The sequence below is a fragment of the Lissotriton helveticus genome, chromosome 11, assembly GCF_964261635.1.
Source record: "Lissotriton helveticus chromosome 11, aLisHel1.1, whole genome shotgun sequence".
NCBI classification, from domain to species: domain Eukaryota; kingdom Metazoa; phylum Chordata; class Amphibia; order Caudata; family Salamandridae; genus Lissotriton; species Lissotriton helveticus.
The window spans coordinates 603,810,398-603,836,486 of record NC_136072.1 but is presented as its reverse complement, the minus strand read 5'-3'; the positions used below and the strand labels follow the sequence as shown (position 1 = coordinate 603,836,486).

The 26,089-nt window shown below is 39.3% G+C and overlaps 1 protein-coding gene across 1 annotated transcript in view; it reads right to left on the bottom strand.

Annotated features, from left to right (window-relative positions):
- TRPC1 (transient receptor potential cation channel subfamily C member 1) overlaps positions 1-26,089 on the bottom strand; it is a 391,431-nt gene that overhangs the window by 205,948 nt on the left and 159,394 nt on the right. Inside the window, exon 4 of the mRNA XM_078666423.1 lies at positions 11,373-11,575. Within this exon, the coding sequence (XP_078522549.1) occupies positions 11,373-11,575 (203 nt within the window). The remainder of the gene's footprint in view (positions 1-11,372; positions 11,576-26,089) is intronic.

Genomic DNA, 26,089 nt, shown 5'->3' with positions numbered 1-26,089 from the left:
ATATGTTTTACATATTGAAGAATGAGTGGATGTATGGAAGACTGAGTGTGTGTGTGGCTGGCTGGGAGGTGTGTGACTCTGTGCATATCAATGTGTACTTGTATCAGTGATTGTATAAGAGAGTAAGTATGTGTTAGTATATGTGTGAAAAGTATGGTGTTCTGTGTTTAACTGTATAGATGAGGAAATCGAAGTGTGATTGATTCTTCACAGGACTGACTAGGTGTATGAGTGCATATGATAGTGTTGTAATAATGAGTGACTGTATGTATGAGTGATTGTATGGGTGAATGAGTGAATGTGTGTGTAGACGTAGGAATCAGTGAGTGCGTATGTAGTAACTGGTATTGGTGTGTCATGATGTCATCAGTGATGTCATTTGAGATGTCATCAGTGATGTCATTTGAGATGTCATCAGTGATATCATCAGTGATGTCACTGAAGTATGGTGTTGTGTGTTTAACTGTATAGATGAGGAAATGGAAGTGTGATTGATTCTTTACAGGACTGACTAGGTGTGTGAGTAACTCCATGGATGAGTGGCAGTGTGTGAGTGTCTGCATAGGTGTATGAGTGCATACGATAGTGTTGTAATCATGAGTGACTGTATGTATGAGTGATTGTATGGGTGAATGAGTGAATGTGTGTGTAGACGTAGGAATCAGTGAGTGCGTATGTAGTAACTGGTATTGGTGTGTCATGATGTCATCAGTGATGTCATTTGAGATGTCATCAGTGATGTCATCAGTGATGTCATTTGAGATGTCATCAGTGATGTCATCAGTGATGTCACTGACCATGTCATGAATGATGTAATATGTGACATCATCAGCAGTGGATTGCGGGTGCGCGATATATAGTTAGTGCAACTAACTATATATGGAATTTCATTGGTTTTATGTCAATAAAATGTCCAGCTAACTATATATGGTCTCTAACCTATGGTTTTTTCAGTGAATTTTCAAGGTTTTGTAAATGCAAATTCCTAACTATATATGGTCTATAACCTATGGTTTTTTCAGTGAATTTCATTGGTTTTTTAAAAGCTAATATCTATAGCTGTAAAATATATTCTTTATCACGTGACGTATCACGTAGCCACGTGAGACGCCTCATGACGCGTCGCATAACCGTGACGTATCGGCTCTGCAGCGCAAACAAAACCCGTAACGTAAGCGTGCCGGAGCACGCTTACAGATATATATATTTTTTTTAACCTTAATTAGACAAAATCCACACGTGCACATATCTTGAGGCCTTGCAAAGGCACATCAAACAAACAGTCCCTACAATTTTGCCAAGTTTGCTGGAAATCTATTCCCTTAATTTTTTTTTTACTGTTTCTCTTGGTTTTCCCCTTGTTACGCTTACCGGGACGCTACCCGGTACGCGAACCGGATGCTCCAAAAACACAAGATGGCGGACTCCCGTTACGCTGACGGTTAGCTGCCCGGTTCGCGTACCGGGAAGCGCCTCTACCGCGAAAAATCGCGGGGGACTTTAATGTCCCCCTCATCAATCCTAGGGGGTCAGGAGGGGTTTACCTTGCCCCCTTTCCTTCATTTCCCCCTTCTTTTTTCACCACATCTTGTCTCTCGAACCTACCGAGAGACAAGATGGCGGCCGCTCCGGACTGTTTACAATGTTGACAGCTACGCTGCCGGTTAGCTGCCCGGTGAGCTGCCCGGTGAGCTGCCCGGTTCGCGTACCGGGACGCGCCTCTACGGCGTAAAATCACAAAAAAAAAAATATATTTTTTTTGCCCCGCGGGGCACTTTAATATCCCCCTCATCAATCCTAGGGGGTCAGGAGTGGTCTACCTTGCCCCCTTTCCTTCATTTCCCCCTTCGTTTTTCACCACATCTTGTCTCTCGATCGTACCGAGAGACAAGATGGCGGCCGCTCCGGACTGTTTAGAATGTTGACAGACACCGGAGAGCCAATCAGCTTCGCTTCGTGAAGTTTTGTTACGCGTCAGGTACGAGAACCGGGGCGCTAACCGGAGCGCTGTCACAGATATATATATTTTTTTAAATGTTAATTTCTCAAAATCCACTGGAGCACATATATTGAGACATAGCAAAGGCACGTCGGGCAAACCATATCTACAATTTTGCCAAGTTTCATGTAAATCTATTCAGCCGTTCGAGCTAAAAGTGAGTCCAACCGCCCTATGGAAAAATGAATGGGAAAAACGCGTTTTGGGACCCCCCTTTTTTCTCGGCCCCCCCTTGACGAAACCGCCCCAAATTTTCAGGGGCTGCTCAGAAACAAAATGTGCCATTTTCCTGAAAATTTCAGCCCATTCCGTCCACAAACGCCAAAGTTATTAGACATAGAATTTTCAGAAATCCCATAGAGAAAAAATCCTAACTATATATACCCACTGGCTATTGCCAGTAGGTAATATACATATATAAATATATATAATCTGCATATCTATATAAATATAAATGCATGCATACATATACATATATGCATACATATGCATGTTATTTACATGAAAGTTTTAAAAACACTAATAAAAGCAAAGCTAAAAAGCCACCTCATTACAAACAGAATGGCTTTAACTTAAACGAGGGCTAGATCTATTGCATTTTCAATGCTTGTTTACTTTGGTTCTATCAAGAAGGCATTCAGATGTGTCACATATTTGCCATAAATTCTGAATGTTAGCACTCTAGTTGCTCATTAGATCACTGTAGTAAAGCTAGTGCTCACCAGGGAAGTCTGCTGCTAATCATGGTTTGCAGCCATTTTCCCGCATTTTTTATCCCGCAGACTTTCAGTCCGCATACCATTATCCCGCAAGGTCATTGACCTCGCATACCATTATCCCGCATTTTTTCGAAACGCATGTGCATTTATCGCGCATGCCTTTACAAAGAATTATGTTTTAAAGGCATGTATGGTAAATGCATTTGCGTTGTGAAAACCACGATGACGAGAGAGGTAAGTGGGTTTGTGTTAATTTTTTCGTGGGTTAGTGATTGTGTAGTGTAGTGTAGTGTTGTGTAGTGTAGTGTTGTGTTAGTGTAGTGTAGAGTTGTGGTGGTTGTTTAGTGTAGGGTCATGCTGGGGGTAGTGTTTTAGGGTTTAGGGTTGTGTTGTAGTGTTTGCGTAGTGTAGGGTCATGCTGGGGGTAGTGTTTTAGGGTTTAGGGTAGTGTTGTAGTGTTTGCGTAGTGTAGGGTCATGCTGGGGGTAGTGTTTTAGGGTTTAGGGTTGTGTTGTAGTGTTTGCGTAGTGTAGGGTCATGCTGGAGCTAGTGTTTTAGGGTTTAGGGTAGTGTTGTAGTGTTTGCGTAGTGTAGGGTCATGCTGGGCGTAGTGTTTTAGGGTTTAGGATAGTGTTGTAGTGTTTGCGTAGTGTAGGGTCATGCTGGGGGTAGTGTTTTAGGGTTTTGGGTAGTGTTGTAGTGTTTGCGTAGTGTAGGGTCATGCTGGGGTGTAGTGTTTTAGGGTTTTGGGTAGTGTTGTAGTGTTTGCGTAGTGTAGGGTCATGCTGGGGTGTAGTGTTTTAGGGTTTAGGATAGTGTTGTAGTGTTTGCGTAGTGAAGGGTCATGCTGGGGGTAGTGTTTTAGGGTTTTGGGTAGTGTTGTAGTGTTTGCGTAGTGTAGGGTCATGCTGGGGTGTAGTGTTTTAGGGTTTTGGGTAGTGTTGTAGTGTTTGCGTAGTGTAGGGTCATGCTGGGGGTAGTGTTTTAGGGTTTTGGGTAGTGTTGTAATGTTTGCGTAGTGTAGGGTCATGCTGGGGGTAGTGTTTTAGGGTTTTGGGTAGTGTTGTAGTGTTTGCGTAGTGTAGGGTCATGCTGGGGGGTAGTGTTTTAGGGTTTTGGGTAGTGTTGTAGTGTTTGCGTAGTGTAGGGTCATGCTGGGGGTAGTGTTTTAGGGTTTTGGGTAGTGTTGTAGTGTTTGCGTAGTGTAGGGTCATGCTGGGGGTAGTGTTTTAGGGTTTAGGGTTGTGTTGTAGTGTTTGCGTAGTGTAGGGTCATGCTGGGGCTAGTGTTTTAGGGTTTAGGGTAGTGTTGTAGTGTTTGCGTAGTGTAGGGTCATGCTGGGGGTAGTGTTTTAGGGTTTAGGGTAGTGTTGTAGTGTTTGGGTAGTGTAGGGTCATGCTGGGGGTAGTGTTTTAGGGTTTAGGGTTGTGTTGTAGTGTTTGCGTAGTGTAGGGTCATGCTGGGGGTAGTGTTTTAGGGTTTAGGGTAGTGTTGTAGTGTTTGCGTAGTGTAGGGTCATGCTGGGGGTAGTGTTTTAGGGTTTAGGGTTGTGTTGTAGTGTTTGCGTAGTGTAGAGTCATGCTGGGCGTAGTGTTTTAGGGTTTAGGATAGTGTTGTAGTGTTTGCGTAGTGTAGGGTCATGCTGGGGGTAGTGTTTTAGGGTTTTGGGTAGTGTTGTAGTGTTTGCGTAGTGTAGGGTCATGCTGGGGTGTAGTATTTTAGGGTTTAGGGTAGTGTTGTAGTGTTTGCGTAGTGTAGGGTCATGCTGGGGGTAGTGTTTTAGGGTTTTGGGTAGTGTTGTAGTGTTTGCGTAGTGTAGGGTCATGCTGGGGTGTAGTATTTTAGGGTTTAGGGTAGTGTTGTAGTGTTTGCGTAGTGTAGGGTCATGCTGGGGGTAGTGTTTTAGGGTTTTGGGTAGTGTTGTAGTGTTTGCGTAGTGTAGGGTCATGCTGGGGTGTAGTGTTTTAGGGTTTTGGGTAGTGTTGTAGTGTTTGCGTAGTGTAGGGTCATGCTGGGGGTAGTGTTTTAGGGTTTAGGGTTGTGTTGTAGTGTTTGCGTAGTGTAGGGTCATGCTGGGGGTAGTGTTTTAGGGTTTAGGGTAGTGTTGTAGTGTTTGCGTAGTGTAGGGTCATGCTGGGGGTAGTGCTTTAGGGTTTAGGGTTGTGTTGTAGTGTTTGCGTAGTGTAGGGTCATGCTGGGGCTAGTATTTTAGGGTTTAGGGTAGTGTTGTAGTGTTTGCGTAGTGTAGAGTCATGCTGGGCGTAGTGTTTTAGGGTTTAGGATAGTGTTGTAGTGTTTGCGTAGTGTAGGGTCATGCTGGGGGTAGTGTTTTAGGGTTTTGGGTAGTGTTGTAGTGTTTGCGTAGTGTAGGGTCATGCTGGGGTGTAGTATTTTAGGGTTTAGGGTAGTGTTGTAGTGTTTGCGTAGTGTAGGGTCATGCTGGGGGTAGTGTTTTAGGGTTTTGGGTAGTGTTGTAGTGTTTGCGTAGTGTAGGGTCATGCTGGGGTGTAGTGTTTTAGGGTTTTGGGTAGTGTTGTAGTGTTTGCGTAGTGTAGGGTCATGCTGGGGTGTAGTGTTTTAGGGTTTTGGGTAGTGTTGTAGTGTTTGCGTAGTGTAGGGTCATGCTGGGGTGTAGTGTTTTAGGGTTTTGGGTAGTGTTGTAGTGTTTGCGTAGTGTAGGGTCATGCTGGGGGTAGTGTTTTAGGGTTTTGGGTAGTGTTGTAGTGTTTGCGTAGTGTAGGATCATGCTGGGGGTAGTGTTTTAGGGTTTTGGGTAGTGTTGTAGTGTTTGCGTAGTGTAGGGTCATGCTGGGGGTAGTGTTTTAGGGTTTTGGGTAGTGTTGTAGTGTTTGCGTAGTGTAGGGTCATGCTGGGGGTAGTGTTTTAGGGTTTAGGGTAGTGTTGTAGTGTTTGCGTAGTGTAGGGTCATGCTGGGGGTAGTGTTTTAGGGTTTAGGGTAGTGTTGTAGTGTTTGCGTAGTGTAGGGTCATGCTGGGGGTAGTGTTTTAGGGTTTAGGGTAGTGTTGTAGTGTTTGCGTAGTGTAGGGTCATGCTGGGGGTAGTGTTTTAGGGTTTAGGGTAGTGTTGTAGTGTTTGCGTAGTGTAGGGTCATGCTGGGATGTAGTGTTTTAGGGTTTTGGGTAGTGTTGTAGTGTTTGCGTAGTGTAGGGTCATGCTGGGGGTAGTGTTTTAGTGTTTAGGGAAGTGTTGTAGTGTTTGCGTAGTGTAGGGTCATGCTGGGGTGTAGTGTTTTAGGGTTTTGGGTAGTGTTGTAGTGTTTGCGTAGTGTAGGGTCATGCTGGGGGTAGTGTTTTAGGGTTTAGGGTAGTGTTGTAGTGTTTGCGTAGTGTAGGGTCATGCTGGGGGTAGTGTTTTAGGGTTTAGGGTTGTGTTGTAGTGTTTGCGTAGTGTAGGGTCATGCTGGGGGTAGTGTTTTAGGGTTTAGGGTTGTGTTGTAGTGTTTGTGTAGTGTAGGGTCATGCTGGGGGTAGTGTTTTAGGTTTTAGGGTAGTGTTGTAGTGTTTGCGTAGTGTAGGGTCATGCTGGGGTGTAGTGTTTTAGGGTTTAGGGTTGTGTTGTAGTGTTTGCGTAGTGTAGGGTCATGCTAGGGGTAGTGTTTTAGGGTTTAGGGTAGTGTTGTAGTTTTTGTGTAGTGTAGGGTCATGCTGGGGGTAGTGCTTTAGGGTTTAGGGTAGTGTTGTACTGTTTGTGTAGTGTAGGGTCATGCTGGGGGTAGTGTTTTAGGGTTTAGGGTAGTTTAGTTGTTTAGTGTATGCTAAAGGCATATTCGTTATAAAAGTTTTCGTTATTTTAATTTGCGGCCTAATAGTACATGCGAGATTTTTTTGCGGACTGATGGTATGCGGGATTTCGTCATATATTCGCTAATCATACTTTCTATGGCAAAATGAACCCCCTCATTTTGTTCCTTTTTAAATTAAATGTTTTAAGAGTTACCACTTTATTCCAATCAAGATGGCTTCAGGTGTGCCATACCTTTGTAATAAGTAGGACTGTTAGCACTCTAGTTGTTCTTTAGAACACTCTGGGACATTCTGTCATTGGGCTATAGTTGGGCTACATCTGGCTGATATTTGGGCTACATTTGTTTTTTTTTGTCTCTGGTGGCCATCTTTGGGCTACATTGGGCTACATTGGGCTACATTGGGCTACATTGGGCTACATTTGGGCTCCAACATATATATAGCCCAATGTAGCCCAATATATATTTTTCAAAGTTAATTTTCGTAAAAACCACTGGAGCCTATATCTTGAGACATAGCAAAGGCACATCGGGCTACCAGTCCCTACAATTTTGCCAAGTTTGGTGTAAATCCATTCAGCCGTTCAGGCTAAAAGTGAGGCCAACCGCCCTATGGAAAATTGCATGGGAAAAACACGTTTTGGGACCCCCCGTTTTTCTCGACACCCCCTTGACGAAACCCCCCCAAATTTTCAGGGGCTGCTCAGAAACAAAATGTTCCATTTTCCTGAAAATTTCAGCCAATTCTGTCCTCAAACGCCAAAGTTATTCGACATAGAATTTTCAAAAATCCCATAGGAAAAAAATCCTAACTATATATACCTACTGGCTATCGCCAGTAGGTAATATATATATATATATATATAAAGAAAATTTCTTATATGAATAAAAAGCAATAACGTCACATGTCATTAGCTTATTATTTTTTTCCTCTCTAATATCATTTCTGACTAGCAAATAGTGAATTACCTAGGTTGTTATCCTCATATGGAAGGAGATTGATAAATCAAGCACTCCTTGTTTTCTAAATAAATGCTATAAATTGCCAGAATTTGAAGAAGAATTTCCCCAGGTGCCAAAAGTTAATTCCATGCTGGTTAACATTGAGCCAACATCTTCCCTAACTTCAGAGGAAGCCAAGCCTAATTCTAGCGATAAGACAGCAGATAGTGCATACAAGCCTTATCGTACAGTTTAAATGTCTCCTTACAGATTGGAACTTTATGCTATCTATGCAACTCAATCCATGTTAAAGGATGTTCACACTTTTTGACTGCTCATCTTCTTGGTTCTATGGAGTTACTAGTCTGTTTTTTATCTGATATCAATTTTTTTGTGGTTCTTAGCTACATCTCTGGAATAAGCTTAGACAGTTGGAACGTGGACAAACAGCCTTAAACATAGTTGCCTTTTCTTAGGCCAAGTTTGTTTGGATCCCAGGTGACAACAAAGCTGAATATGTCTGGTGAGCTCAGATCCTTTCACTGAGCTGGTGTACTGCTTCTCAGACGTATTAAAAAATCTGGAGAGGAGTTTAAGATCCTTAAACCCTTTACAATGACTCCAAGTCACTCTCACTCCTTTGTGGCTCCCAAGGGTCCATAGAGTTTGCAAGAAAGTAGTCATCTCCTTCAATGTGCGGTTAATATTGTGATCTGGGGCTTCGTGGTCTTTCAAACCCTGGTGTAACCCTCAGAAACAGCATCATAATCAGCCCCATGAGGCCTAGCAATGCTGACTCAGCTCTGGTAAGAGGGCAGATACAACCGTTTTACAAATTTTGGATTCCTCTAACAAGGGATTCTTGGTTTCTAAAGGTGTTGAAATATGGCTATTCTATCAAATTTAGTAACCTGCCTGAAATATCATATTTCACAGTTACTCCTCTTCCTCATCTGTTGGTTAGGCATCAAGCATTACAAAGAGGTATGTCCTTGGGTCTCACAAAATAAGCCATTATTCTAGTCCGTCAAGATTATTTTTCATTCTTTTTCTAGCTCACCAAAACCGAGCAAGACTTTTGAATGATTTTTAATCTGAGAGAAATAAAAAAGCTAGTTAGTATTATTTCTTTCAAAATGTTGATTTTTTTCCATCAGTAATTACTTAAATTAACCCAGGAGATTTTTGGGTGACTCTGGATCTCAAGGATCCGATTCGCTATGTATCAATTCATCCTGATTGTAAGCAATAGCTGAGGTTTGCAGTGCAAAGTCATCAATTCCAAGTTCTCCAGTTAAGGGTTCCTGCTGCACCATAAATATTCACCAAGGTACTTCAGTTGTTCCTTCTTTGTAATTTGAAGGGCTATTACCTAATCTTGATAACAAGTCATCGTCTCCTGTATTTGTTTCCTACTTTCCTTCTACATCCTTCCCCAAGGAAGATGCAGAGGAAGCTGCAATGGTGATATTAATTGCTCCTAAATGGCCAAATCAACCATGGTTCCTAACTTTTCTCAATCTGGCAATCTCCTCTAACATCATCTCACTTCAGCATCCACTCCTGTTCATAACAGGTTCTGGTACACCTTTGCCTTATGGTTAGTTAACGGAATAAGGTTACAATTACAAGGCTGTTCTTGAGAAGTGTCATTAGTTTTCTAGCAATCTTGACATCGCTCTACCATAAGTAATTATCTGAGTGATAGTGCCAGGGAGAATGATTTTCTCCTAGTATTTGTAGTCCTTTTCTCTTCCTCATTTTCCTTCAAACTAAGAGGCATATTACCAACAACTAGCGATAATTATCGCTAAATTGGCTTAGCGGGAATATTTCTATCGCCGCCCTTCACCTGTTTTTATCGCTGAGATCCCTTGCTATTAGCAAGGTTTATCTCAGAAGCGATAAAAAACAAGCGAAATGCGTGAATATCGCTGTCAATACAGCGATATTCAGGCATTACCGTGACAATGCTCTTAGCCATGTTATCCACCTCTCATTGGATAACATGGCTAAGAACTGGTCAGGGCAGGCGTTAGCTTTTGGAGATATTCGCGCTTAGCGCGAATATTTCCAAAACTACGCCTGTGTTGATCACAGGCGATAGCAATTGCAGAGACTGTTTTCAGTCGCTAACATTTTGGCACGCCCACTTTGCATGTCATTAGCGATAATTATCGCTGACATGCAAAGTGGGCCCCAAAATGCCCGCTATCGCCTACAAGCTGTCGCTAACTGGTGTTAGCGACAGCTTGGTAATAGGGCGATAAAATTATCGCCGCTTTAGCGGGAAAAGGTCCAGCTAAAGCGGCGATAATGGCCCTTGGTAATATGCCCCTAAGTTTTTAAAGGGTCTTGTAGGTTCAATACGAAAAGCTCAATAGGCAAAAGAGTCCTCCTTCTGAATCTTTACAATTGGTTGATTTACTGTGAATTTCTGTAAGGTTTAATTTTTGACAGCAATTATATCTGCCCATATGTTGGGGTACTTGAGTTCTTTAGTCATTTCTTTTTCACACGTACATTTTTGCAGAACTAGTTGTATTATGTCTTGGTCCTGGATTTACTCCCAAAGTCTCTTATCGGTTCTGTGCTTTTCCTGGAGATGTGTATAAATTATTTTTAATCCAGATGGTGAAGATAAAGCTCTTCATTATTTAGATATTTTGTAGGGCTTTGTCCATTTATTTAGAAGAAAAGGAGATTTTCACTCTTGTGATGTATTATTTCATTTCTGAAGCCCCCACTAAGAAGAAGATGTATTCTGCTATTCTAAGCCATATGGTGAGTCAATCAATAACTCAGACCTGTGTCTCTTGAAAACTTGACTTTCCTGAAGGGATTCAAGGATGAGCAACCAAAGGTACTGCAGCTTCATGGCTGAAACAGGCAGAGTTCACTATATGAGTTTGTGCATCTGTTATTTGGTCTTGTTCTCATACTTTTGTTACCCGTTACCAACTGCATGTTTTTGGTTCCAGTGGGAGAAAATCTATGTCAGAATTATAAAAATACCCTACTGAATACATGTATTATAACTAAGTTTGCTTTCTTATGAAATATACATTTTGTTTCAGGCATTTCATTCCAGGTGTGTTGTGCTTTAAGGTGTACCTTGGAAAATATTTGCATGTATGTCAGGGCTGTGACGACAAGACAGATGAGCAGGTAATGCCTGGTTTGCTTACTGGTATTCTTCCTCGTCCCTGTCCTAGGTTTACACCCCACCAGCCAGGAAGTTGTCATGTAGTTTAGTTTTGATATATAGAGCCTTCCTGTTCTGGGGAAGGGGTGGGGTATTAGAAAAAGTAATAAAGGAAGATATATTTTTATTTAGGAAGAATCTTTTCTTCCTTTTTCCTTCTTCTTTGTATTAAGTAAACTGTCTCAGGAGGCTGACAGCATCATTTATGTCAGGACCGGTATGGGGACGACATCAATTTTGGATAACAGTTATAGTAAGTAATCCAAGCACTCTTTAGTGGAGGTCCAATAGTGGTGCAGAGAAAGACAAAGGGTTGTGTTTTCACACAAAATGATATCCTTACACTACACTAGACAATATTGATTTCAAAATGTTTCCAATACTATAGTTACATTATTGAAATATGGACTGAATATTTCAATTACAATTAGCAGGAAATATGGAATATCTGTAAGTCCAATGTGGCTTCTGCAAACTCAATTGTACCTCAATTACTGTGAACTAAGATTTTTAAAAGGAAAATAATCTATTTGCATTTACACTTACTTCCTTTAATTGACGTTTGTGATAGAAATACTTTTAAGTAAGCTATGAACTAGTTAATGGTCTCAGACATAAGCTGCCTTCATCCTATTCTCATTAAAAAGCTTTTATGAGAGTAACTAACATACAGATCAATGTGGCCTAAGCAAAACAATGCTTTTAGTGATGGTGAAAACCCATGATCTGTTCAAGCGCTCTGACCTGGAATGCCGCAGACTGTCCTTTTTGTTTTTCGCAGTGCACAGAGTGCATTCACATCCCACAGCATGGGGCTTCGGAAGCGAGATATCTTGTTTCAGTAGCATGGTCAGTATCTCATAGTTGTTGCGATGAGCTGCAAGAATTACTGGTGCCACATCCATGGTTGTTGAATACTCTGGGTTCTGGATCCTCTCCATTAGTTTCTAGATGGGAACAAAACCATAGGTGAGGTGGAAAACATGCAAAGGATATGCAAACATTTTAGGTTAATTTTGACAATCCATTCTACGTTTCTCTAACCTTGTTACCTAAACATACTTTATCATGAATTCATATGAGGAAAGTGGTTTTATGTTTTCATGGAACAACAAATCTCTTTTGGGTGGTGTGTACAGAACATGCCTCCTTCTGATCACCCAACATTTTTTTTTTATTTCACTGCCGTGAAAACACCCTTATAGACAATTAATATTCTTCTGTGACGAATGGCAATAACAATAAATCATGCGTTGGTGGATTTCTTGTACTGACTAAAAAAAGTATTTCACTGCTAAAATAATTGAACTGTGAGTACACTGAACAGCCTCTTGCATACTGAAATGAAGGAGGATTAATGTTGCAGGTGACAGTGTGATCCATATCATGTGAATTACAATTTCCCTATTCAAATGGAGATGCAGTGAAAGCAAATACAAAATTCACAGTTTCCGTGATCGAAATGCAATTCCATTTTGAAATCGTCACTTTCTAGCCCAAATGGAAATATCACATTTATATTAAACAAAGTACAAATATAGATCTTATCTATTTGAGCTTGCACATGCACCGAAACGCTCATTGGATCACCGTTGAAGGTTTGGGAAGGGATTATGTTTTAAATTATCCTGAAGAAGAACAAAGGGCCAGTAGAAGCATGCTTTTTCCAACCTATGCAAAGTGTCATTTTCCTGTACTTACTGTTCAATGCAAGACAAACTCAACTGCTTTTAGGGAACCTAGAATTACCTACGGCTTGTGGTACAGAGGGTACCTAGTTTTGATATGCTATCAAACTGGCCATGGACATACAAATGTGGTCTTAGCTTTTCTCATCTAACATTTACACTGTTGTTCAAGTTATGCAAGGTCTGAGCAAAAACTACTTTCTTTTGCCAGTCAGTTTCTTTTTTTTTTTTTTTTAAATAAAAGGAGTACTGTTCTAATTGAGGAGATGTGGTCTAGAGGTTAATTTGTTGCCCTTGGCGCACAGAAGTTCTGAGTTTTAATCCTGGTCCTGCCACTTGGCAAAACATTGTGTGATTAATGGCAAATTTCTTCATCTTTTGAGTCTACCATGGAACTTGCATGTCTACTTCTGAAATGTAAAAGTGTCTTATAAGAAATGGAGGAAATATGTGCTGCCTTCTAATAACGATAGTGCTTGTGCCCTCCGCCAGCACATCCTAGTTTCTGTAATATGGTATTAGCTGGCCCCTATTGTATCATGCTGTTTTACATACCACATCTCATGTTTAAAGTGTATCTGCTAAAATAATGTTCTTTATAAAGACGTCTACTACTCTTTGGAGCTAGAGCTCCAATATATCAAACACCAAACAAAAACTGTTGTCCCATACAAAAGGGCAACAACTGTATTCAAAATCAGACTTTAACTCTGGAAGAAACACTATGAAGACAGTGACATTAACAAATGTTAATGTATACCATTTTTACCCAAACAAGACAATTTAGTTTTTCCGTTGCTTGTGTCATTTCAATAACTTCAAATTGAACAAAACATTTCAGCAACAATCAGGGGTGTCTTTCAAGGCCTGTATTGGCTGTCCCTATGTTGCTGCCCGCATCCGTGGTTTCTTTGCACATCTTTGATTTAACCAAACTGACTTCTGACCTGCTATGAATTTTGGGTTTCGCCTCTACAGTGCTTGCTCTGTGCTCTTGAAATCTATTGTATTGCATATAAATCTTAAAAGGGTCTTACATCATGCCGCCTTGCTTTTCATTGGTTCCTGTGCTTGCCACTTACTTTTCCTTCATTTCTATTGGTTGTAGCATACTACTTCCTGTTCTTCCTCTGTGTGTTTCGCTCAGCAGTCTCCCATCGGCCAAGTAATGTGTTCATCCATTTTGTTGGAACTTCTTTTAAGCATCCCAGCCTGCAGTCACTACAAGAGCTACACCCTTGCTTTAAAGTTACTTTGCTGCCCAAATGCCATGGATTTAGCGCATGGAGACCTGGTGATACCAGTTCTGCATGCTGGGAAGCCAAACTCTAATCACAACGGCACTCATCAACCCCCTGGGGCAAAGCGTACTCACCAATGTCCCCAGGCCCAAAGCAGGCACCCACTCTAGTTTTTTGTTTTTTACCTCCTCTCGTTGCTTGCTTTGAAACTGTTTGCCTACTGCAAAATGCGCTTATCTCGCTTCTTTTGTTTGCGTTTTTAGTGACACCTAGGTTACTGTCTCCCTGGATAATAAGAGATGGTGAGTTTTGAAGTGAATTCCTCGTGCCAAGTTTTTGGGTTGTGGGTAAAACTTAGGAGGTCTGTTACAAAGATTCTGGTTTGATTCAGTTTTTTGCACTTGTATATTTATATGTCAACAGTACATCTGGGAATGCTTTCATTAGTGTGTGCTTGAAAAGCTTCCACACATATCTTAGGGTAATGATTGCAAAGACAATTTCTAATGGGACCTGATTGCCTATTTCACATGTGCCACAGAAGCGGCCAGTCGTAATCAAGCTCTACTCTGTGCAATCATGTGCCCATCTACTCCCTCTGCACACCTGGCAGGTTCCATCAAGTACGTCACTAAGCTGCTACTGTGCTCTGCTCTCTCTTGGTACCCAGAAGATAGTACTTTTTATTTTTAATAGTTTTTTTATTGAATAGAGCAATAGGTAAACCAAAGGTACAAAACATGTTACACTTTAGATTTCAATAACAACACATTTCCAATAGATTTCTTAAATAACAAACAAGAGATAAAAAGATAAAACGATGTACAAAGATAAAAGGGAGGTTCATCGAGATAGAAAAAACAGCCTACTACATCATTGAAATTTCCAAGACATTATGTACAATATATGCAATTTATAAAGAGCATCTGCAAGAATGTGCAAAACTGCAATAAAGTGCTGGTGCAAAAGTGCAAAGAGTACAAAAAAGTACCATCTTAAAAAGTGCATAGTGCAAGCTGATGTAAGAAGAAAGTGCTAATAAGTGCAGATGTCCTAGAAAAAAAACAATAGACAAAACTATCAGATTCATAGATAAAAAGGCTGTTATTAAAAATCATCTACTCTCGATTTTCTTCACAAATCATCCTCCCTTCATTTCTTCTAGATTCTCAAAATATTTCCAGTTCCTCTCAAATCTCCCAATGGCTCCCACTCTGCCAGCATAAGCCTTTTCAAAAAAACATGTTCTCCTCATTTTATTAAACCAATTTATATGTGATGGGATCTCGCTGGACTTCCAATTTTGAAGTATTAAGGAACGAGCAACTGCACAAGATATAAATATAAATAATTCTTCTGCTTTATTAAGCCCGCTCCTATCTTTGCATATACCGAACAGGGCTACTTCTGCTGCTGGTAGAAAAGATTTCCCATTAGCCTGTTCGATATCGGCAAATATTCCCTTCCAGAAAGTTTCTAACTGCCGGCAAGTAAAAAAAATATGATTCCATCCACCCTGGCTACTAGCCATGCATCTGAAGCATTTATTCTCAACTTCAGGATACATCTTTTCCAAAGCCTCCGGTGTATAATATGCTAACCAGCGAGATAGAAAAGACATCCTTTTATAGTTGGCAGCACGTAAAGATCTATTCCCCTACTGACAAATGACCTCCGAATCCTTTGTGGAAAAGTTGCATTGTGTAGAGAGATTTATTTTCTCAAGATATCTGTCTACAAATACATTTTGATTTGAGCAATGAAGCATCTTGTACCAATATCCGATACCTTTGCTCTTTCCACCATACAGGGCTGTTAGTATAGTATTAGGAGCATTAAGCAGGCCACTTATCTCATTTCTAATAAAATAGAAAATCTGCATATATTCAAAAAAGGTCGGGCGCAATGGACCATTAGTTCTAGCAACTACCTCCTGCCAACTAATTACCCTGTTTTAGACTACCATATGTCTCAACTCATGGAGCCCACAAAGTTCCCAGTTTTTAATATGATTCAAACTTAGTGGGAGGCCTATTTGAGTACATTCAAATAAACTTAAATAATGAGAGCCATCAGTACCATGTTTTTTGAAAAGGAGCGACATTCTTGAGGCATATTCTCTTAACGTCTTATATCTTGACCTCTTTGGGAGCTTTGCAATTTTTAAAAAAACTGGAATTTGGGAACCTGCCTCTTGTAACATTCTTGTAAGAAAAAAATGATCTCTTGTCTGATTACTCCTCAATAATCCTGCCAATATATCAAAAAATGCAGCTTCATAATAGGTCCTTAAATGGGGTAGGGCTAAACCTCCTTGTTCAGCTGGAAGTTGTAATACTGGAAGTTTAACTCTCGAAGCTTTATTGCCCCATATAAAACCTCTCAGCATTGTTTCGAGTTTAAAAAAAGCTAAATACATTTTAATGGGAACGTTACTGAACAGAAATATGAGCAATGGCAGCACCAACATCTTAATCAATGATACCCTACCTATAACTGATAATGGGAGAAGGAGCCATTGATCTAAAAGGTTCCGAATTTTGTTCTTCATTCTAATGTAATTCATAGAATAAAGCATATCGTATTCGGCGGTCACGAATATGCCCAGGTATCTAATTGGGTCGCTCCTTGCAGCTTGGGCCTGCAGATCAACAGGGAGAAAATGAAGATCAGTGTTTAATGCAAGGACCTCAGTTTTTTTAGGATTTACTTTATAACCCCCTATCTTTTCATAGTTATTAAACTCTCTCATTAGGTTTTCAATATTTTCTTTTTTAGGTATTAAATATAAAAAAATATAATCGGCAAACAACTTTAATTTAGACATACCGATGATAGGGGGCTGAATAGCCACGTTGTCCCTAATCTTTACTACTAGAGGCTCGATAAAAAAATGTAAAGAGCAACGGGGACAACGGGCAGCCCTGCCTTGTACCCCTATTTACCTTGATCTTACCAGCCTGTTTTGCATTGATTATTACTTGGGCCGATGCTTCCTCATAGATGTCATGAAGCATCTTGATAATTGAGGCTGGAAAACCAAATTGACCGAGAGAATAGAATAGTGCTGCCCAATTCACCAAGTCAAACGCTTTTCTGCGTCCATCATTAATATACAGGCTGGGGTCAGATTTATATTAAAATAGTCCAATGCCTGGATCAAGAACTCAGTGTTTGCTGCCATATAAGGTCCTGCGATAAACCCAGACTGGTCTTGGTGGATGACCTCCTGGGCAGCGAGGACAAATCTTTCAGCCCATATTTTCATAAGGATTTTATAATCTGAATTTAATAGGCTAATTGGCCTATATGAATTAACATCATATTGATTTTTATCTTTTTTGATAAAACATATAATTGTAGATTCCTTAAACTCAGCAGGGACGTGCCCACCTAACCTAACATAATTATATAACTTTTTCAAGGGAGTTGCTAATTCTTTAAAAGAAACCTTATAAAACTCAATTGGGAATCCGTCCTGGCCGGAAGCCTTTCCCCCTGAGGTTGCCTTTATACAATCTTGTATTTCATGGGGTATTTATTTCAAGAGTGATTTGGTTGTCCCGGTTTTCGGAGATTTTGGGGATTTCTATATTTACAAGATAGTCCTGGATCATTACTTCCTCTACCTGATATTCCGTAGAGTAGATTTTTTCAAAATGATCCAGGAAAATCCTAGAGATCTTGTCTCTATCTTCCTCCTCCAACCCACTCTGAGGATCACAAATTTTCACTATCAGTGATGACTCCTGCCTTTTTCTTGTAGAGTTAGCTAGTAATTTTCCCACCAACTGGCTGTCTTCGTAGACCTTTTGTTGGAAGGCTTTTGAACTATTAATCTCTTCCGCAATAAAAAAATCCCGAAGAAGAGTTTTAGCCTGCTCTAGTTTGCTCGAATGATGTTGGAGCTGCAAGGTATATTCCCTCTCTACGTCTGACTGAAGCTTGGCTATTTTTAACTTTCTTTCGTTTGCCTTAGCACTAGTGTATGCAATGATCTGGGTGCGTGCTGTTGCTTTAAATCCGCCCCAGACAGAGAAGGGTTCATCTGTGTTGTCGTTTATTTCAAAGAATTGTATAATCCATTCTCCGAATTCTGAAACCCATTCCTGGTTTTGTAGCAGGGTGCGATCCAGCTACCACCTGGGATGCTCCTCATCCACTCCTCCAAGTACTAGTTCTAATTCAATTCTGGCGTGGTCCGAAAACGGATTGCATCCAATCACAGTTCTTAAGATCTGGAAAGATCTAGATATTAAAAAGAAATCCCTACAGTCCGAAACCGGTGGGAATAACATGTAAAAGATTCATCTTCAGCATTTCTATAACGCCATGGATCCCTCAATTGATATTCATGTAAGAGTGCTTCAAAAAAACATTTTGTTTTAGGCTTTAGCTGTTTCTTTTTCTTATTAGAAGTATCTCTTGACAAATATTGAATATAATTAAAATCTCCTCCTAGAATTATCTGTCCTGGGACTCCCCTTACAGATTCATAAATTTCTGACAACCCGGAAATATCATCAAGGATGGGGCCATAGTAATTCACAAAGTTTATAATTTTATCTTGCAATTTTGCCACCACCCATATCCACCTGCCCTTGTCATCTCTATGAACCTGTAGGAATTCCCAGGCTAGATCCCTTGAGAAATAAATAGCAACCCCTCTCTGGGCCACCCCTGCTGATGAAAAAAATACATTGGAGAAGTATCTAGGAATAAACAACTTCGGACTATTAGACTTCAAATGAGTCTCCTGAAAAAAGACCACCTGGGGTCTAATAGATATTATCCATTTCACCAGCGCCCCAAACTTCTGTTTGTTTAACATTCCATTTGCATTAATTGACAGGATGTTGCAGGTATTACATTTCATCTAAAAAAAAATCTTATCACTGTTGAGTACCTATTAATAGAACTAAAAAAAGTGAAATACCCATTGCTCATATTCCTTTTTGCTGCATTTACCCCCCCCCCCCGCCATCTCCCCGACCCTTACCAGAAATGTGGAAACTCCCCTCCCTGCCACGCTAGCCACATTCGTCCCACTTCTTCTGGTATGGGTGTCCTTTTGTTACGCCCTGAGTGACCCGTAGATCTGTTTCCCCCCCATACTACTATTGTGCACTATTCATACTAGGAGAAGAAGAGAAAAAGCACCAAAGTAAAAGAGCAAAAGAAGACAACTTCAGGAAAAGAAGAATATTGCCAGGCCTAGGTTAGATTTTCCCCTTTTGAGGCCCTAGCTCCTGAAGAGATCTCCTTAAGAAGAGATTGCGCCTCTTCTACGTCCGTAAACAAGTAGAATTTTCCTTTAACCAGGACCTTCAATTTTGACTGCTGCCCAATCGAGGCTTGAGCGCCATTTGCCTTAACTAAGTGTAGAATTTTCACAAATTCTTTTCTTCTTTTTGCAGCTACTGCAGTCATATCTGAAAAGATCCTACATTTTACAGTTTCTGATACTGAAAACTGGCATTGTTGGAAAGCTCTAGAAAGAATCTTCTCCTTGATCCTGTAGTCAGCAAAGTTCAAAAGAACAGTTCTTGGAAATGCTGAATTTGGGAAGCGCTGGGCCGAGACCCGATGAGCTCTTTTTATTGTCAGGTCTCCCTCAAATTCAGGTAGAACTGTGTGGTGAATAAAAGAATTGGCCGACTGAATGGTATCGGAGCCCTCTATTCCTTCCAGAACCTCCACAATCCTTAGGTTTGACCTTCTGGAGTGATTTTCGAGCTCCTCTAGCTTGATTTCAAGAAAGTTTTTCTTCTTAGCTGCCTCCTTTGCTTCCCCCGAAACCAGGTTCATTTGGTCTTCGAGTGTAGAGATCCTAGCCTCTGCCTCCTGAAGTCTCTTCGGGATCACCAACATTGATTCCTCGATTTATCCATTCTTGAATGAAGGGCGGCTATCTCCACTTGCTGGTTATGTTTAATTTCTCGGATCTCATCAAGAATTAAATTCAGCATTTCGCAGATGTCTAGCTGTTATCTCACCTCTGATCTCTCCTCTGGTCCCAGAAAATGATCTTTTCCTGCCAAAAGTTTTGTAATAGAATCCGAATTGCTCTCATTGGAGCACAGCTGTTCCTCATCACCCTCTGCACTTGGGGCTCCCAATACCTCGCTTTGTATATCTGGAAATGAGGAGCAGTCTTGCGTACAACCCTCCCCGCCCAACACCTCTTCTGTGGAGTTTCTAAGAGATTGCAAAGCATATAGAGGAAGAGGTTCAGGTGTCTTATCGTGGCAGAGTGACTTAGACGGTTTTGTTGGGCCAGAGTCGTTGGGTCGTGCAATATTGGCTGGTGAGGCGGGTAAGGCTGGTGAGGCTGGTGAGGCGGCCAGAGCTAAGGTTGTGGGGGATTGTACAGAGAGAGTCTTAGGAGTGTTTTTTTTGTTGCAAAGAGTGGATACTCTTTTAACTCTTTTCCTCCTTCACCATCTTTATTTTTGGCCTCTCCTGCTTGAGGTGGTGTTTCTAGGACTGATACCGAGGTACCGGCTGGTAACTCTGCTTCTAGCTCTGGTTCTGGCTCTGGTTCTGGTTCGGACTGTATTGTTGAGTTATAATTATCTTAACAATCCATTGCAACCTTTTTTGTCTCCTTGACTTGCAAAGAGATAGGAGGAATAGGTAATTCATCATCCGAGGACTCCGGCAGCGTATCCCCCGCCGAGCTCTCTCCCCCAGTTTTACCCTTATTTTTGTCATTTTCCTTGACTGCTTTGCGAGAGGTCTTTTTAGCTAAGGCTAAGGGAGTTCTCGCTTTCTGACGGGCAGCCAACTCGACTTTACTGGACTTTATAACCTCCTCTCCCTCCCTTTGAGGCTTGCCCATTTTTGCATGCAGAATTGGTAAAGTTCAGCCTCCTTAAAAGTTTCTTTCTGTTACTCCCGCAAAGAGAGAAAAGAGAGAGAAAAAAGTTTTTTCTTTGTGTTTTTTTTCCTTTTACGCCAGGCGTTACTCACGGTGATGCACGCGATGTAGGTCCAAAACTTCTTATCTCGCCACTGTAGCAGGGATTTTCAGGGATTTCCAGGGGTTTCCAGTTCCAATTCCAAAACCCCCACCTGAACCCTGGCTCCAGCCTCTGATGAAAAGTTCAAACGGCAGCTGCAGCTGCAGTCACAGCATCCAATTCAAAACTCAGGGGGCAGTGCAGAATCCAAAAGTAGCAGCACCAAAATCCCGGAGAAACCTCTGAAAGCTAGGAGCTGAACCCCCTTTTATCAACAACTCCAAAGAAAGACTCTATGCCTCCAGCTCCGAGCTCAAAGCGTGAAGCGTGAAGCCAGGAAGAAGCAGCGTCCGCGGCAAGCTGAGGCATCGGGACCCAGGATGCTGAACACCGAACGCGAGCTGCGTAAGCAAGCAAACCGTGGCCTCCCAGCAGATCACAAGGGCCACAAACACCCCTCGGCTTCACACACCATCCATGGACGCCAAGCGCATCACCCCCGCTGAAGCCCGCGAAGGCAAAGTCGGCTACGGAGCAAGGACAGAAGCAGATCCCAGCCGCGGCGTTTCAGTCAGCGTTTCGCCATTCCAGGAGGCGGGGTCGCAGACCACGGGTCACGGGAGGCTACACGGAGGCGTGGAACTCCGCAGCCATCCGCCTGTGTCCCAGAAAATAGTACTTATCAAGTGGGTCACGTGGTGGCCACTTAGAAAGAGAGCGGAGGAAATTAGGTATGTGGGCAGAGGCATGCTGTATTTGATGTGGGAGAAGACAGTGACTAGTAGTGCCGAATGTCTGACAAAATATCGAGATTCACAATATCGACGTACAAAAATATCGGAGCAAAAATATCGAAATCAAAAATATCGGGTTCCTATACTTAACTAGATATATACACAAATATCGATTTTTTAATATCGATATACAAAAACATCGTTTACTTTTATATCGACTACATTAACATAGGAAAACAAAAATATCGCTATCTACAAAAAAGAATGACATTAACTATAATATCGACATCAAAAATATCGTGCACTTCAATATCGGATTATCAGCTATATCGACTTTTTATATGCATCTGTTTGCATAATTAATTAACGTTTTATATGTTTTCACATCTAAATAAACACACAATACTTAAATTAATACTATAGACACACTATAAATTTGTCAAAAATATCCTATTGATATAATTATATCACCTACACATATAAAAATATTCTATACTACTTTGTATAATTTTATAATTTGTTTTTGTTTTTCACTTCTATTACAAAGTAATCACAACTGAAATTCAAATATACTAACTAACCAATCACAAACCTAATTTTTTTAATGAACCAATAGCAAAGTAATTACTACTGACACTCCCCTATATAAACAATTAAAATCTAAGCACAAACTACTTGCCAAAAGTCACTGAAGGAGATTCATCTCTATCCGAATTGCTGCACAACAACTAGAAGAACCAAACTATCAACCTACTATCACATCTTCTAAGTAAGTAAATAAAATAGAAAGTGCATTATTTGCTAATACTACTTACTTACCTGCTAAATACCCAGTGCCCCTTTGCTATTCATACTACTTAACATGCTAAATAATTATATGAAACTATTTTTTTTAGATACAACGAGTACTGAATATTCTACTCAAAATAACTGTGAACAAACCCTAGGAATACAGATTCTAATAACTATGTAAGTAATTTCAGATTGATTCATTATGTGCACATAAATCTAAACACACAAAAATAATGACTTTTGCCCCACATATTTCTTTTTTTCTGTAGATTCTACTACTGAAAACTGTACTACTAATGAACTAAGGACATCAGTACTATTTCTCCAATACATTTTACTACGTAAGTATTATGCAACTGAAATAAATGTGGAAAAACAATACAAACATTTAGAACTGTTCTAATTATGTTCTATTATATATTGTTTATTTACAGAGCAAACACAACAAATAGATATACAGACATAATACAGAACTCCACATTCTGAATAATACAGATAATAATCACAAAGTAAGTATATTAAAGAACATAATTACCAGATAATCTATTAAAAAACATACCAACATGGTGATTATTCTAATATATATGTTCCTTTTTTATTTAAGATAACACTACAAACTACTCTCCAGAAGCTGAAGAAACAACTATACTGGCAAAGACCAACCTAAAAAAATATGTAAGTATCTTCACAATGTGAATCATGAAGATACACTTTTGTAGTAGAAATGAGCTCTAACATTGCAAATGTACCGAAACATTAATTAATAATATACTACTTTCATGTTTTTCATAACAGCTACAACAACATCACAAACAATTATCCCCAACAAAAGAAGCAAGCAGCTCCTAATTTTGCTGTAAATTCAAAAACACGTAAGTATAAACATTCCTACTTATCACTAACATAGATTATTTATCACATTTAATTTGACATTAACTATTATATATACATTTTATATATATACAAAGTACAAAATGACCGAAGGAGCCGAATTTGTGACCAGCCAGAAAGGAAAACTATTACTATGCTACATGGGTTACACTTATACACAAGAAAAGCAATATGGCATGCAAGTTAATTGGAAATGTTGTAAATATTATTCTAACAAGTGCTATGGCAGAGCAACAACTAAAGAAGCTACAGTACTGTATACTAGGGAACACAATCATCCACCTAATGTTACTGAAATAGAAGTTAGAACAGCTTTGGAAAATATAAAAGAAGCTAGTACAGGTTCCCAAAAGCAAACAAATGTCATTTTAAAAGAAGCCATTCCTAAAATCCCAAAAACTGCCACAACTCAAATGCCAAATATCCTCTCCTTAAAAAGAACTATAGCACGAACTAAAAAAGCTACTACTTCTACAACACCATCTCCCAGAACATATCAGGATATAAATTTAACTGCTAACCAAATAATAACTTTAAATAAACAACCATTTATAGTTTACGATAACGAAAACAATGACAAAAGGCTTATAATTTTTGGTACCAGTATGAATTTAGTTAAACTGCAGCAAAGCCAATATTGGATGATGGATGGAACATTTAACATCTGTCCCAAACCATTTTTCCAATTATACACAATACATGGCCTCTACCACAACTGCAACATACCTTTGCTATATGCACTATTACCAAACAAAAATAATTCCACATATATGGAATTAATAAATATAATTAAACAAAAAACTAATGATTTTTCTCCTGAAAGTATCATTCTTGATTTTGAGCAAGCAGTGCTCTCAACTATCATAAAAATCCACCCCCATACCTGCATTCAAGGCTGCTATTATCATTTAAACCAGTGTTTATGGAGACACCTTCAAAAAACTACCCTAAGTGTCGAATATGCTACAAACTCATCTTTTGCTTTCCAAATTAAAAAACTCATTGCACTTGCTTATGTACCTGAAACAGACGTAGCTGAACACTACAACATTCTTATAGACAGCCCCTTCTACAAACAAAATGAAGCTAAATTAAGTCCATTTCTCGACTACTTTGAAGACACCTGGGTAGGCAGACTCCACAGATCTGGCCACAGACGAAATCCCAAATTCCTCATACCCTGGTGGAACGTTTACAGAAGTACCCTTAACGGAGATTCAAAAACTAACAATGCAGTGGAAGGTTGGCACAATGCATTTGTACAATCAACTGGCAGAACCAAACCTACTCTAGAACATTTCATTAAATGCCTACAGAAAGAACAGAGCTACCAGGAATTTAGAATGGACCAATCTGTAACTGAACTTGTCCCTAAAACATCAAAGCAAAATAAACAAATGCACAAGTACCTGGAAGAACAAGTTAAACTTTACCCTAGTACAAAAGGCATAGAATACCTAAATATCATTGCCAAAACACTACTCTAATTAATTCCCAAAATGTTATAAAACACTAAAAGTATCACCTAAGTATGGAAAAATATGTAACGTGAGCTTCTAAAGTATTTAATGTATGCAATATATAGAGATATTATTATAATATATGCACACATTAAAACTAAATAACAAGTAAAAAACTATTCCATAATAAAAATAACATTACCCACCCACACAAAATAAGAAAGCAAGGACTTACCAATCATGTTGTCAATCCAATAACCTCCTGGTCCACCAAAGTAATCCAGGTAGTGCAAAATTAACCCCAAAAAAAATGTAAAAATACAACGGTTCCAAAATTAACACATCCACGTTGTCCAGAGCCATCGAATAAGCATAAAAAACCCGAAAAATTGGAAAAATAGAAAGAATCGCTCCAGCAAAACCGAAAAATGTAAAGAAGTGTTTGTAAAGCAGTGTTGAATTAAACAAACAAACACTTCCTTTAAAAAAAACGGAACTTCCGATGTGGCGTACACCTATGACAAAAACATAGAAAACAGACATTCCCACCCACATTAATTAGCTAGTAATTAGGTACAAACATATTAAAATAGATGATTTCACTTGTAGATATACCGTAAAAGACTAAAAATCACTCTATATATATAATGAGTTAACTAACTAACACTACGTGTATATACCATAAGTAATTATCTGTTTTCGAAATCTAAAACATACCTCCCTCACATTCTACAACACAAAATATAAGGTCAGTAGTCTCAAAACATCATTAAAATACACAGAAAACATATAAAAAAAACCTTACCTGAAGCGACGTGAAGTGTCTCCCAACAGCGATCAGCCCTTCTTCCAAATAACCCAAAACGACCTAACCCGGTTACAAAATAAAGCACCCAAATGCAATAAAATAGTCCCAAGTATAAAATATAATATATATACTCCACTAAATATGCAAAAATGAACATTAAGTTTCTATTATTGTAAAGAAATATTTACTTTAATCCTACAATGATTTGATTAACAAATATGTAAATGAATGTAATAAATACATATTATGAAAAGAATAATATTTATATTAACAATGTCTAGAAATATAACTACATTGTCAAAAATTATAATAATAGAAACATGTGTTAAAAATATGTGACTTATATAATAAATATTTTATGTATTGAAATAAAGTGTAAAAAATACTTTTGTTATTTCTACATTTCTTTATGAAATTACAATATGTAAAAGAGATAAAAAATAATATTCATTTCTGTACAAAAAGTATGAAAATAATAATGCTTCTGTATAGTTGCTTATCATTGTGTTTATAAAATATGTTTATAAAACCAAATGTAATAAAAAGATTTTTGTTATGAAATAATATTTTATTTGTGAAACATAAATAAAAATAATGTTTCTACAATCATGTTGAACTATTTGTATCATTATCTTACTATAATGTAAAAATCTTATCAGAAATGTTACACTGTATATTAAATGTGAGTATATATTGGTCTCTAATAATTTAATTATTACTATACCAAATCCAGCGTACATTAAATTAAAACTGACCCTGAACCCAAAAAATACCCCTTTACCCAAAAACTGAAAACTGACCCTGAACCCTAAAAATACCCCTTTACCCAAAAACCCAAAACTGACCCTGAACCCTAAAAATACCCCTTTACCCAAAAACTGAAAA